The sequence below is a fragment of the Felis catus genome, chromosome D1 (assembly GCF_018350175.1).
Source record: "Felis catus isolate Fca126 chromosome D1, F.catus_Fca126_mat1.0, whole genome shotgun sequence".
Lineage (NCBI taxonomy): Eukaryota > Metazoa > Chordata > Mammalia > Carnivora > Felidae > Felis > Felis catus.
In genome coordinates, this window is record NC_058377.1 from 55,218,322 (window position 1) to 55,232,768 (window position 14,447).

General features: G+C 55.7%; 1 protein-coding gene across 4 annotated transcripts in view; it reads right to left on the reverse strand.

Moving 5' to 3' along the window:
• MYO7A (myosin VIIA) overlaps nucleotides 1-14,447 on the reverse strand; it is an 84,594-nt gene that overhangs the window by 43,781 nt on the left and 26,366 nt on the right. For all 4 annotated transcript variants that reach the window (XM_019811766.2, XM_019811764.3, XM_019811765.3 and 1 more), the window contains 11 exons: nucleotides 9,411-9,595; nucleotides 8,791-8,912; nucleotides 8,568-8,710; nucleotides 8,191-8,304; nucleotides 7,160-7,313; nucleotides 6,617-6,693; nucleotides 5,898-6,017; nucleotides 5,006-5,148; nucleotides 4,393-4,603; nucleotides 3,757-3,892; nucleotides 352-458 (listed from right to left, as the gene is read on the reverse strand). In XM_019811766.2, the coding sequence (XP_019667325.2) occupies nucleotides 352-458; nucleotides 3,757-3,892; nucleotides 4,393-4,603; nucleotides 5,006-5,148; nucleotides 5,898-6,017; nucleotides 6,617-6,693; nucleotides 7,160-7,313; nucleotides 8,191-8,304; nucleotides 8,568-8,710; nucleotides 8,791-8,912; nucleotides 9,411-9,595 (1,512 nt within the window). The remainder of the gene's footprint in view (nucleotides 1-351; nucleotides 459-3,756; nucleotides 3,893-4,392; nucleotides 4,604-5,005; nucleotides 5,149-5,897; nucleotides 6,018-6,616; nucleotides 6,694-7,159; nucleotides 7,314-8,190; nucleotides 8,305-8,567; nucleotides 8,711-8,790; nucleotides 8,913-9,410; nucleotides 9,596-14,447) is intronic.

Sequence of the window (14,447 nt, forward strand, 5' to 3'; positions counted from 1 at the left end):
AGATGTGCTCCCTCCCCCCAGGCTCCCTGTGAGCTGCTAGGCATCCAGTTTGGGGCACCTGCCCAGTAAACCGTGTCCTGATCAGGCTCTGCTCTGTGACCTCTCATGTCATCCTTCTCTGGACCTCGTGCCCTCCCCTGAGTTGGTATAGCAGGAGGACCAGATAGGAGGATAGTGGAGGCCCCGGGTTTCTCCTGGAACCACGGCAAAGCCCTGTCCCCTCTCTGTGGCCAAAGGTGCACAGGGGAAAAACTTGCACAAGGGTGGGCCGAGGTACAGGCCTAGCTTCCAGGGGAAGGGGTGGGGGTGGGGGGCCCTTCCTGCCCAACAGAGACCCTGCCCCCACGTTACCATGGCGACATCGGCCTGGAAGATCTGCTTGATGAACTTGTTTCTGGAGGAGTGGACCAGCTGGATGATGTCTCCATGCAGGGTGTCCCGGTTCTTCTCCAGGAAGCCTGGGCAGGGGCAAGAAGCAGTCACACCTTGAGCACTGCAGCAGCCTCTTCCTGACAAGCCTCAGCGCCTCCCCAAATCCTCGCCGTCTGAGCCAGGAAGACCCTCAAACTTCACTGAGTTCAACCACGTCCATTTTCCGGTGGGCCACACCAGAGCCTGGAGAGGGCAGTGGCCTGCCCGACATCACAGAGAAAGCGAGGGGCAGAGCCAGACCTCCCTCTCCCTCACCACACAGCCCCCTCTTCCAGATGTGTTCAAAGAGAAGGGCAGGAGACCTCGGCCCCCAGGTCGGGCAGGGATGCCTTCCCCAGTGAACCACCCACAACGTCAGCCTTAGTCTTTTGAATGAAAGTATCAAAAGCCCTTGTTAATTACAGCGTGTCACCTGGAAGAGAACATGTGCTGATCTAGTTCCAGCTAGTAGTACAGGAATTTAAAATACCTTGAATTTGCCCAGTGCACTCTGTTTTACCAAGGGTCCTCACAGCACTGATGCTCACAACCCCCCCTGTATTTGTGGGGTGGGCAGGGATTGTCTTCCCCATCCCACAAGGGTGGAAACCAATGCTCAGAGGAGCTGAGCTAGTTATCTAACACCACACAGCAAGCCACTAGCAGAGTTAAGACTTGAACGTAGGACTCCTGGCACCAGCCCAAGGAGGCTCCTCTCCACCATCCAGATCCCCAAGAGGGCTGCTAGTCCCAGGGACTGAGTTAAGGAACTGGTTAATGGCGGGGGTTGGGAGAGGGGGCTTGATAGGGCGGGGTGGAAGATGGAGTGCCCAAGGGCTGGGGATGCCTGCCTGGCGAGGAAGAACACTGCAGAGAAGCAGGACCCTTACCCTGTGGGACTCAGGCCGCCCTGGCTTGCAGACAGCACAGAGACCCAGTGCAGGGAGGCCCGCCTAGTGTCTGGGGAGGGGGGTGTCCCAGGAGGCACTCAGCAGAGGAAGGGTGGGTTTTGGAGTTGGGATGGAATTGTGGGTTCTAATGGAAAGTCTCAGACTCACTCTGGGGCCCTAGGATGGTCCCCTTCCGGACCTCAGCCTCCTCATTTGTCAGAAGGGAATGAGGATACCCATAAGCTCTTGCTTTGCTTCAGATCACCTAATACCACCTGCTTCATAAATGAAATGCCAAATTGAAACAGTACTTTGCGAACCAGGAAACGCTGGCAGAATTGTTTAAAGCAGCTCAAAACTGGTTAGCGACTTTAGGCAAGTCATTTCCCTCTCTGTGCCTCAGTTTTTAAATCCATGAAGTAGATAATTTTAATTTTATACTTAATTTAATTTCTATTTTTACATTTAATTTAATTAATTAAATTATTTTATATTTAATTTTATATTTAGTTTATAATTTATATTTATAAACATAATTATAAATATAATGTATATTTAATTTAACTAGTTTATAATTTAATTATAGTTATAATTTTATAACTTTGTGCAGAGTCCACTCAATATTCTCATCTGTATTCTCAGCAAAAGCATGAAGTCTGACACATAATAGATCTCAATGAATATAGGTTGAACTGAACTGAAAAATACAATCCTCAGGGTGCCTGGGTGGCTCAGTCGGTTAAGCATCTGACTCCAGCTCAGGTCACGATCTCATGCTTCATGAGTTCGAACCCCACATCCGGCTCTGTGCTGACAGCTCAGAGCCTGGAACCTACTTCGGATTCTGTGTCTCCCTCTCTCTCTCTTCCCCTCCCCAGCTTGCTCTCAGTTTGTTTGTGTGTCTGTCTCTCTCTCTCAAAAATAAACATTAAAAAAAACACACACACACACAATCCTCTACTACTCCTAACAACAGACACATTTGTTTTCCCAAATGTCCTTCAGACGTAGCGTTGACCTCCTTTTTAACAGCAGGGTTGGATCTCACAGTCCAATAGTTGAAGGAGGCCTGGGAGCCTTCAGATTCCATCCCTTCAGGCTGGCTCACTGATATACTTATCAGTATACATGAGGGGTGCCTGGGGGCTCAGTCGGTTGAGCGTCTGACTCTTGATTTCAGCTCAGGTCATGATCGCAGGATCATGCTATTGAGCCCCAATTCAGGCTCTGTGCTGAGTGTAGAGCCTGCTTGGGATTCTCTCCCTCTCCCTCTCCCTCTGCCCCTCCCTGACTCTCTCATGCTCACTCTCTAAAATAAAAAAATTAAAAAAAAAATTTTTTAAATAAAAAAACAAGGAAGTATGAAACCAATAGCTCTTTGCTTGTTTGTTTCGATTTTCACTGGCCTGAGACTGCACATGGGACCCTTTGAGACACACACCACAGCCGATGTCCATCCAAGGACGCGGTCCTCTAGACCAGGACGGTAGGGGTGGAGCTGCGAGGGCAATCTGCGATTCCAAGTGGGGTGAACCTGACGTGTTCTGACTCTCTTCTTCACCTCTAGCTTTAAAATGAACCCAACTGCATGTCCCAGCAGCAAGGAGGATGTATGCCCTTCAAAGCTTACACTTAGTCGTGTTGCTGAGAGTTTGGGTGAATAACAGGGCTGGTTCCAGGCCCAGAATTGCACCTCATGGGCCATGTCAGGAAAGACCGTTAACTTTCCCTTCTGAGCCTCAGCTTTCCCATCTGTACAAAGGAGCACTAAGCCCACCGAAAGAATTGAAAGCAGGGACTCAGATACTTGTACACCCATGTTGGTGGCAGCACTATTCACGATAGCCAAAAGGTGGCAACAACCCAAATGTGCATCAAGAGATGGATGGATACACACACACACACACACACACACACACACACACACACACACAGAAATATTATTCAGCCATTAAAAAGGAAGGAAATTCTGACACATGATACAACATGGATGAAACTTAAGGACATGCTGAGAGAAATAAGCCAGACACAAAAGGGTAAATACTGTACGATTTCACTTATAGGAGGTCAGAGTCAGACACATAGATATGATATAGATACGATATAGAAACAGAATAGAGGTAACCGGGGCTGGGGAGAATGGGGAGTTATTGTTTAATCAGCACTTATTTGGGGTGATGAACAGGCTCTGGAAATGGATATGGGTGATGGCTGCACGATATCGTGAATGTACTTAACGCCACTGAATTTTAGCCTTAAAAATTGTTAACATGGTACATTTCATATACTTCACCACAATTGATCAAAATCTCTGTAAGAAAGGAAGAGCACTGGGCCCAGTGTTTCCTGAGGCCCCGTCCCTCTCTGTATTCCCACCCCCGTTCTGGGCAGGAGAAGGGGAGGGTCCGAGAGGGCACAGGAGAGGAGACCCCAGGCCCAGACAGCCCGCTTGTACCTTGGCTCTCATAGTAGACGACGCCTGCAAAGTGGTTGATTCCAAACTGAGTCTCATGGTTGTTCTTGGGGGGGATGTAGTTCGAGTTCAGCTTGTGCTGGGAGTTCAACTTATGCAACATGGTGGTGTCCGTGCCCTGTGGGAACCGAGCGCCGTGGTCAGCCCCCTCCCCCCCACCCCTCCCTCTCCCAGGTCCTTCTGCCTTTGCCGCCCCAGGCCTTTGCACCCCCTCTTCTGTCTTTCTCAGGAGCTCCCTCCCTTCATTGGTACCCCACACAGGAACTCTCTGGGCCTCCATTTCCCTATCTGTTAAGTGGGTGGATTGGAACTACGGTCCAGTGTAGAAGATCTATTTCCCACAATGAAAGTCATGGGAGCAGTACCCGCCCCCGCCCCGACACACATTCCATGTGTGGGGCACCTATTCTGTACCAGCTATTAGCTTAAATCATCATTGTTTGGTCCAGGACCCTGTGGACCGTAGGTGATCCCCAGATGTCAGAACAAATGCACCTGAATCGGCCTCAGAGGCACCCTGAGAGGCATGTGTCATCAGTCCCATTTCGCAGAGGAGGAAAGCGGAGGCTCAGAGTGTGAGGGGATGTTTTGCACGGGCTCCAACAAGGGCAGGCCCACCTTGGGGAACTTGCTCTCCTCATCGATGAGGGAGATGATGTTCATGGGCTTGTTGGCGATCATGTCCAGAGCGTCCTGGTTGTCAGTGAACTCGATGTGCAGCCAGTCGATGCTCTCCAGGTCGTACTCCTCCTGCTCCAGCTTGAACACGTGCCGCACAAAGAACTGCTGCAGGTGCTCGTTGGCGAAGTTGATGCAGAGCTGCTCGAAGCTGCAGGGTGCACAGGGCACGGGTGAGGTGCCGGCCTGGCCTGGGCCCCATGTACAGCACGCCCTTGGCCACGCGGTGCTCCCATCACGGGCTCTCCAGCCTCTGAGGTGGGCGCCATTGTCAAGACCCGCCCCCCCCCCCCATCCCGGAGGTGGAGAAGGGGACACTGAGTCAGAAGAGAGGGCTACCAGGTGGGCACCAAATCCCTGGAAGAGCACCTGGGAGAGGAAAAGCCAAGGCACTGGGTGGAGGTGGGCAGAGAGGGGCGTGAGGAGGGATCCAAAGCCATCAGGGGAGGTGGGAAGTCGGCTGATGAGATTCAGGTTTAAAGGCAGAGATGTGACACCTGTTATGTCCATGTTGTGAAAGAAAACTCCCACAGAGCAGAGCCCCTTGTGGTACCTGTTCACAGCAAAGTTCTCGAACCCAAAGATGTCCAGGAGGCCGATGGACCGGCGAGAGCTCTTCACTTCCTGGGAGGGGGGCTTGTAAATTGCTGCATTGATCTTGTCCACTATCCACACAAAGAGCCGCCCGTAGATGCCCTGTGAGGGGGCTGTGTCAGCCGCTGTGCCCAGCATGCCCTCCCCAGAAGATCCCAGGCCGTCATGGCCTCACTCAGCCCCTCCTGTGCTATTTGAAACCCCCTAGCCTTTCCTCAAGCTTTTCCCTTTGCCTTGGATCACCCTTTCCTGCTAGAACAATTCCTTCTCCTTGTCAAAGCTCTGTCAAGCCTTCCTAACCTCGAAGTTTGGGAAGAAGCTCTCATTTGGGCTCCCATATCTCCATCCATCTCTGTCTCCCTAACAGCACCAAACCTGGTGTGAGGCGGGGGGGTGGCAATCTGGACTGTGGAAATGGAAAGGACTGGGGGCCCTCTCCACCTGACCTGGTCCATCTTCAGTGTCTTCCTTAGAGAGACCAGAGAGGGTATTCTCTGGGCTGGGAATAGCACAGCAGACCAAGTACCCAAAGAATATGACCCAGTATGAGGCCCCATGGGGCTGGAGAGCAGAGCAGAGCAGGCCAGGGGTGGAGGACCTGAGGAGACCAGGGCTGGCAGGGCTCCTGAGGAGCATAACAGCCCCTTGTAGGATGAACAGAGCTCAGGAGAAGGCAGATTCTTGCTTAGGCCCCCCCAGAGAGCCAGTGGGCAGGACGCAAACCCAAGAGCAGGTAGGGGTCCAGGCCCAGATGTCCTTCTAGCTCCTTGGACTAACCCCCTCCTGCCCATATCAACAACCTAACACCCCAAGGGGTGGAGTGAGCCAGTGCCACTCCACAAACGGCCCACCTTGACGAAGGCATCTCGTACATCCAGCGCCTGCTCCCTGCTGAGCGGGGTGGACACCGTCTCCCCGCGGGTGATGAGGGTGCGGCTGGTCAGACAGTTCATCAGGTCTGGGGGGTTCACCTGGCAGGGCAGCATCCAGGCGCTCAGCCAGCCACCCGCAGCCCATCCCTCCCTCCCCCCACACCGGAGAACTCCCCTCCCCCTGTCCAACTAGGCCTTGCTCAAACCATTTCCTCCACTGAGAACACCTTCCCCACAGCCAGATACCCCCCAAATGTCAAACCCCACCCAAACACTACCCAGAAGGACTGCTCTCTCCTTGACAGCCTTAGCATGTTACCTGGCCCTCTTAGGACTGGGGCAGACCCTGGCTTTATTCATCCCAGTTTTCAAACCCAGGGCAGAGCCTAGTAACCCTTGGCTAAAACACCAACGGGCCGGCTCACCCCAGATCCCCTGCGCCCTACCTCATCCCCAGGAGCAGTGGGGCTAGGGCGGCAAGGCTCCTGGGTGCTGGGCTCCACTCTCCCTCTGAGACCCGTGCCCAGCACAGATCCTACCTACCCACAGTTGGTTCTCCACATTGAACTTCCAGAATTCTCCAAAGCAGACGGCCCCAGCTTCCAGGTTCCCACATCCCCAGCCCCCTGAACCTGAGTCAAAACTGTCCCTCTGAGAGAAACAGAAGCAGCCCTGGGGACAGAAGCCTGGACACTGACCTCAAGCAGGGACGCAGCTGTAGCCAGGGATGGGGAGAAGAGGACCTCACAGGCATCCAGGTTTTCAAACGTGCGGGCTGTCGGCAGCAAGGGGGCGCAGGGTCAGGAGAGGGAGGGAAGACATGGGGGAAAAGGGCAGGCTAGGAGGGCCAGGCTGTCAGGGGTCCTGCTTTGTCCACAGAGGCCATCAGCACTGCGATCAAGTGCTTCTCTGGGTCAATGTATGTTCTCATCATGAGCTATAGGCACCCTGAGGGCAGGAACGGTGTATGCCCAGCACCTGGCACCATGCCTGGCATCCAAGTGGAGACACTGACAGTCATGCCCCTCTCCCCTCGTACTCCTCCACCCTAGATGCCCAGAGTGCTCAGTGGCAGCCCTGGCTCCTACGAAGCAGGGTTTGTACCTGCTGGGACGGAAACTGAGCCACAATCCCCCACAGGTGGGGCTAAGAGCCACAGGTGGCTAGGTGCTGAGCTGCCTTTGGGCTCCGTGCAGGGGTGGGGTGGAGTGGGGTGGGGGTGCACCATCCGGGCCCCTCACCCTCATACTGCAGGTTGCCCAGGTGCAAGATGGAAGCCAGGAGCTTCGAGATCTCCCAGTTCTCAGTGTCTGTGAACATGAGCACCTTCATTGCTGAGCGGATGTTGGCGTACTCCTGGCTGTCCTCCCGGCCCTCGCAGGTTATGCAGTTACCCTGGTGGGAGGGGTGGGAGAGTGGGGTGCAGGAGGGCATCAGCAAGGCCGTAGGGACCCCCAGAGAGGCAGTACCTGGGATGCAGGGCCCCCTCTGCCAGGCCGAGCCAATCTGGGATGCTGGGCACTGACAGGACTCTGCCTCATGACGTGTGCCCACGAGACACATGTGTGCGCACGTAGCTTCTTATCCAGCTCCAGGAAGTGTCTGGGAAGGCCTGTCACACCTATAGCACACACACTCCTTTGTTGTCCCACATCCCTCATTTGCATCCATGCGGCCTGGCCCAGCCCAGCCATGGGTTCTCCCCAGGGCTAAGGAAGCTGGTACCCCCCCGAGCCTGTTTGTACACACACACACCCCCTCCAACCAATGCTGGGTGGCAGCCACGGTCCTGGGGCCCACTTCTTGCTGGTGGCCAGCCAGCGGCAAGAGGCTGGCACCAGGCTCTGTGACCAGCGAGGCTGACGCTGCAACAGCCTGTGCCCTATAGTCTTGGGGGTCCTGGCAGAGATCTCGGTCTTCACATCCTCGAAGGCTGAACTAATAGCACGTGTGTGCAGGCAGGTCTGTGCACGCATACACGTGGGCGTGTGTGTGCGTCCCCGGGTCTAGGAGGTCTATGCATATTTAGGAACGTGTAGATCTGTGATGACGATTCATCTAGATGCACGTGCAGCTGGGAAAACGCCCAAGGTCGGGACAGGCCTTATGGCACATACAAGCCCAGAGTCGCCTGGGGCAGTCAGGGGACAAGGGGAAAGCCCACACGGAGGATCCCGCCCGCCAGGCCTGGAGCTGGGGAGCGGCCGAGTGGACTGCCCCCGACCTCACTGGGACAGGTGTCTCCCTCCCTGGTGCCCTGCCCAAGCCTCACCATAGCCAAGTAGTTATAGTCTGTGGCCTGGCCCAGGCCCAGCCTCTTCTTCTGATCCGCACTCATGCCCTCCAGCATGCAGTAGAACACGTGGTAATTTCTTTCATCGGGAGCCTGAAAATGGGGTACAAGGTGTTGGTGGGCAGGGGCAGGAAGAGGCATCAGAAACCAGACAGTCAAGACTGAAACATGGTTTACTGTTTTACCAAATGACTTCCACAAAAAAGCCCCTACGGGTAGGTTTCATGGCAGGAATTCAGGCCCTGAGACAAGCCGGCAGCAGCATAGGGACGATCCAGACTACATGTACCCCCCACCCCCCACCCCTGAGGCCGGGGGTCCTGTGCGGGTCAGCTCTGCCCCGGGCTCGGGCCCACCTGACGACAGACACGTGACTTTTCCAGCAGGTACTGCTCGATCTTGGCACCCTCGATGGCACCTCGCTTGTTGAAGTGGATATCGATGTACTTCCCAAAGCGGCTTGAGTTGTCGTTGCGGATGGTCTTGGCGTTCCCAAATGCTTCGGGGTGGGGAGAGGGTCATGGGCAAGGTCAGCACCCACCCAGCCACCCAGCCCCACTCTGAGAGCCCTGGCCCTACCTTCCAGGATGGGGGTGGCTTCCAGCACCTGCTGCTCGATCCACGAGTGCTGCCCACTGATGGCCGCCAGGAACTGCAGGATCAGCTTTGTGCTCTCTGTCTTCCCTGCCCCAGACTCCCCACTGCAGGGGAGACCCAGAGAGGGGTAGGACCCGTCACAGCCCGCACTGGCCCTCTCCCTACGGGGCTTTGGCCCAAGCCACTTCCCCCACCCGTGCCTCCCCCTACCCAATCTGTAAAATAGGCTGACAATATGGACCTTGCAGGGATGGGGAAAGGCTACAGCAGCTCAGCGCTCTGCCACAGCCAAAGGTACTTTCCTTCCCCTTTATTTAGACACAGACACCCCTCCATCTATACTGGCCATAGAGCATGGCATATGTTGATGCTAGACCAATGCTCTGTCCTATTACCCTTTGCCCAGGAGAGAATAGGAACCTAAAATTTCACCTGACTATAACTTAACAGAACCCAATAATGAACAAGGTAGGCCTCAAACGCTAACAAGAACTTTGGCAGCATTAATAGAGATATAAGGCCTGAGAAAGGGGAGGTGATTCTCCATGAGGCACTAGCAGGAGCACAAAGTTGGAGCTCCAGTCTGGTGCCGGGCTACCCACCTGATGATACAGCACTGGTCACGGCTGTTGCGTTTCATGTTGAAGTAGCAATTATCGGCAATGGCAAAGATGTGGGGGGGCATCTCCCCAATCTTCTTGTTGGTGTACTGGCGGATGTGCTCTGGTGAGTAGATGGAGAGCAGCTGGTAGGGGTTCACAGCCACTAGAATGGAGCCTGTGTACGTCTGCGGGCAAAAAGGGACGAAGAACTCACCACTTCCCGTGAGGGAGGCTCTGACTCTAGAAAGTTCCCAGGCTCTGCCCTGCTCCATTCCTCTGGAAGGGACAGCCCTGACTTTGGAGTCACAGGACCTGGGGGTCAGAATCCAGCGTCTCTAGGAGCTGAGAGTGGGGCTGTCAAACTAACATTGGGTCTAGGTTGGAGTAGGTGCTCAGTGAGATCTGATGAAGGGAGGAACAAGTGGGGAGAAAGGGAGCGTCTCTAAGTCCCCATTTTCCGTATCGTTATCTATAAAATGGGCATAATGTAACTGTTTATAAGGATTAGGAGGTAGTGTACTTTAGAAGTCATAGCACACTGCAGGTATTACTCAAATTACTCAAAAGTATGGTCCCCACTTTTGCCTCCAAGCCCTGGATCCCAAAGGTTTGGAGTAACATTCATAAACCAGACCAGTCTGGAGCAGAGGCTAGGTTGGTCCAGGGGGAGTGGAACCAAATCATAACAGGCTGAAGGGGCTGGGGGATGTGGTTTGGGGGCTGGGTAGGCCCCAGTCTCCATAGCACTGCCCCAGGGCAGAGGGGCCCCTGTGTTCCGGGGGACAGGACACCTCCAGCCATCCTGGCCAACACAGGTGCAGGGACCCGGTGCACCTCAAACTACTAGGGGCCTTTCTCTCCTTGGGCTCCTCTGTCGGTGCACTAACTGGCCACCTGTGTACAAGATTTCCTGCTGTGAGGCCGGGGCCCCGCCACACAGGGGACAACATGGCCCGGGCCTCTAGCCACCAGGCAGAATAAGGTGCCCAGGGATCACTGCTCCCTCCACTTGCCCCTCCCCACCCCAGCTTGAAAAGGTCAGGCTCAGCCTATAATCGGTGATGGATATATTGACATCCGGGCCTGGAGAGACTGAAGAAAGGTGTGACCGCCAACGGGAAGTGACAGTCCGGCTCCCGTCGCCTCCCACCGAGGGATTAGTGCATCACCCCAGAAGCCTCAGCCCAAGGTAGCCATGCAGGGAAAGTGCTGCTGCCAGCACCCCATTTCAGGGGAAATGCCCCAACCAGGGCCGGGTATGGCTGTGCGAAGCAGCCCTGGGCTGCACAACCCAGACCTGGGTTCCAGTTCTGGCACTACCTGCCCTGGGCCAGGAGAACTGGCCATTTAGTGCCCTTCTCTGGGCCCTGGAGGATGCTCCCCTGCCATCCAGGCTCTCCCTCCAAGCAGCCCCATGCCAGAAGCAGCAGAGCCTGACCGTGCTGACCACCCCACTGCATGCAAGAGCCCAAGCAGGCAGAGGTAGGGTAGAGTGGGGACGCAGGCTGAGGGACCGGCCAGGCCAAGCATGTACGGACAGCCAGAGCCAGCTCTGTGCCACACTCACCCGCCCTCCACAGTTGGTCTGAGGTTGGAAAGTGGGGAACAGGAGACAAGGGAGCTGGTCAGTGGGGAATGGGGACATAAGGGCATTCTCCACTAAGAACACCCCACACCGCCCAGGGCTGGGCTAACTTCTCAGATCAGAGCCCACGAACCTCCAGCTCCAGGGCACTCAGACCCATCATCTACAGCTCAGCCCTGCCTGGCTATGGGAGCCAGCTGACCGTCTGTCCCCAGGCGGGGGAGTCAGCCGTAAAGAACATATCTTTGGCAGATCGCTTTGCTTCTCTACACCTCAGTCCGCTCATCTGTAAAGGGGGGATGGTTAACACCTACCTCCCAGGGCTATGGAATGACTGAAGGGCTTACATAACCTTTGACATGTGCCTGCTTATGGGGTAGCCGTCCTTAAGTGCCTCCTTCCTTTCTTCTTGGTGGTTCCTTAATAACATGGCACCGAGGGGCGCCTGGATGGCTCAGTTGGTTAAGCGTTCATCTTCGGCTCAGATTGCGATCTCACAGTTCGTGAGTTCAAGCCCCACGTCAGGCTCTGTGCTGACAGCTTGGAGCCTGCTCCAGATTCTGTGTCTCCCTCTCTCTCTGCCCCTGCCTGCTCATGCGTTCTCTCTTGCTCTTAAAAATAAACACGTAAAGGGGCGCCTGGGTGGCGCAGTCGGTTAAGCGTCCGACTTCGGCCAGGTCACGATCTCGCGGTCCGGGAGTTCGAGCCCCGCATCAGGCTGTGGGCTGATGGCTCAGAGCCTGGAGCCTGTTTCTGATTCTGTGTCTCCCTCTCTCTCTGCCCCTCCCCCGTTCATGCTCTGTCTCTCTCTGTCCCAAAAATAAATAAACGTTGAAAAAAAATTTAAAAAAAAATAAATAAACACGTAAAAAATAAAAAATTTTTTAAAATAACTTGACACCAAACCGCCTGGTCTGTGATCGCCATGTGGCAAAAGGCTGGCTCCAAGCAGTCCTTTAAGGACCCTCCACTGAGACATATGGGGAGGCTGACAGAACATCCTGGGAGCTGGGGAGGGAAAGCTAGGGCCTGTAGGAAGCAGTCGATTCCTTTGGCGGGGAAGGGGGTGCGGTGTGGGGAGAGGGGGAGTGAGGGCTGGTCGTGGGAACCAAGCACAGAGGCGTGAAAGGGCATGGCATTTGGAAGGTCTGTCGGAGAAAGGTCATCTTGGCAGCTGTGGGAAGATGAATGGTTGTCCCCGAAGCTGGAGGTAGAGACACCAATGCAGACCTAATGAGCTGGTCAACAGGGGCAGCCAGAGCCAGACAGAGGTGGCCCTGGGAGCAGGCTCGGTGACCAAGTGCCGGGCCAGCCAGTGCCAAGAGGATGCGCAGATACACTCCGAGAAGCCTTCCTGCGGCGGGCCTTGGGCCCTCCTCTCCCCTGCACGGCTTCCAGGGTCCTTCCCGCTCCACCCACAGCCCAGAGAGCCCTCTGGAACAGCAGCCCCCAAGCCCCTGCCTCTTGGACATCCCCCCTTCCGTCCACACGCCTGCCCAGACTGGACCCCACCCTCCCCTCCAACCCTGCTCCCTCTCAGCCAGCCCAACTTGGCCAGCAGAGCCCCACCATCCTTCGCCCACGGCGGGACCTGGGAGGTCCCCATTGCCTCCCTCTCCATACGAGCCCAACTCTCTCCATTGGCACAGCCACACCCCTGATGCTGGCCACCACGGGCTCTCAACAGACCACTGCAGGCGCCTCCCGTCTGGTTCCCAGCTTCTGTGCTACCCTCACCCCCTACAATCTACCCTCCACTCTGAGCCAGGGCCAGCTTTTTAAAACGTGGCTGTGTCACCCCCCTGCTGACAACCGTCAGGCAATTTCCCACGGCTACAGGACACAAGACACCAGAGTCCTGGCCCTCACCAACAGCATCCCACAGCCAGGAGGCTCCCTCCATGTTAAACGTTCAGTTAGAAGCATCAACTCCATCCCCCCACTCCGCCCCCCGCCAGCCCAGCTAAGATGAGATGATCCCCCCCTTCAGGAAGCCAGGCAACCTCCTATGTGCCCGCATGATCCCCAACACGTGGCCCACCTGACTCCTCTGCAATTCTGGTTCAAGGGCTCTGCCCCCTAGCCTCACTGTCCCTTCTACCCAGGCCTGGCACCGCGCATTAACTGGGGCCCAGAGGAAAGAGCAGAGAAGGGATGTGAGGGGACAGCCTGTCAGCAACTCTTAGGCAGCCTTGGTGGTTCATGGGAAAAAAGCACAGAACAGGGTAGAGAGAAATGCTACTATTTGTGCAGAAAAAAAAATGTTTTACATGTAATTTTATGTCATATTCAATATAGATGATTCAGTCTTTGTCTTGGAGGACAGATAAGAGATCGGCTGTGGTTGTCTCTGTGGCAAGGGACGACTTTCCAGCTTACAGCACGTGTGCCCATTTCAGAACAGCTAATAGAAGCAAGGCCGCTTCCGTCAGTGAGGACGTCCCCCGCCCCCCACACCGCAGAAGGGCAAGAACACCAGTCTGCCAGCTGGACCCCTGTTGGGTGCAGGACGTTGCCACTGCACTTGGTTGCTGCCTGTGCTCCTCAGGAGGCCGGCGGGAGGGGTTATACAGCCCTTTCCAGATGGGGAAGCAGCCTCTGGGAAGCAGAGGGACTTCGAGATCAATTCCCGAGAAGCAGGGGGCAAGCAAGGAGACTCAGGCCCGTTCTGCCCCCGCCGGTCCCCCAAGGCTCTCAGCTCTGCTCCCTGAGCCCCTCTGGCCTCCTCTCTCCCTCCAAGGGTCCGTGGTCAGCAGGGGGTTAATGCCCAGCTGCCCAGCACAGGCTTCCTGCTCGAGCCTCCAGGAAGAAAAACCTGCCTTTGGGGCCATAGGTTGGGAGGGGGAGAGATAACGACTCTTTCCAAGCCAAGGACACAACACACGTGGTCTCTAGGGGCCCCAAGTCCCCAAGCAGAGTTCCGGGAACCTCTCTGGAGCCAGAGACACACTCCAGGAGATGTGACAGGAATGGCTCCGCCTCTGCCAGGAAGTTGTCCGGCCTGTCAGGCCTGGAGCCTCTTAGCCCGCCATGGAGACCAAAACACATCCTGGGCACACGCACCTTCCCAGAGTCACAGAGGTGCTCACCCAGAAAGTCTCCCCACTGTGTCAGAGGGAAGTCTGGGACCAGAGAGGAGCAGGGACTCCCCAAAGGCCACCTGCCAAGACTCGGACCCGGGCCTGCCTATTCAGCATCAGGGAGCCCAGAATTCCCACCAGCCATGCCCCTTGCTCCCTGTGGGACCCAGGGGTTGCCGGGTGTCTTCTGGGGGTGTTCCCCCCCTTGGGGGTGTCCAGAGCTGAAATTTGGCCCTAGGGTGCTTTCCCTCAGGCTTCTAGGGGTGGGCTAGCTGGAGTGGGCATGCTCAAGGCAGACAGTCAGGGAGAGGACATCACCCAGCCCAGGGCTGTGAGCAGCTGCGGTAATCTGAGGAAATCCTGGGTACATGG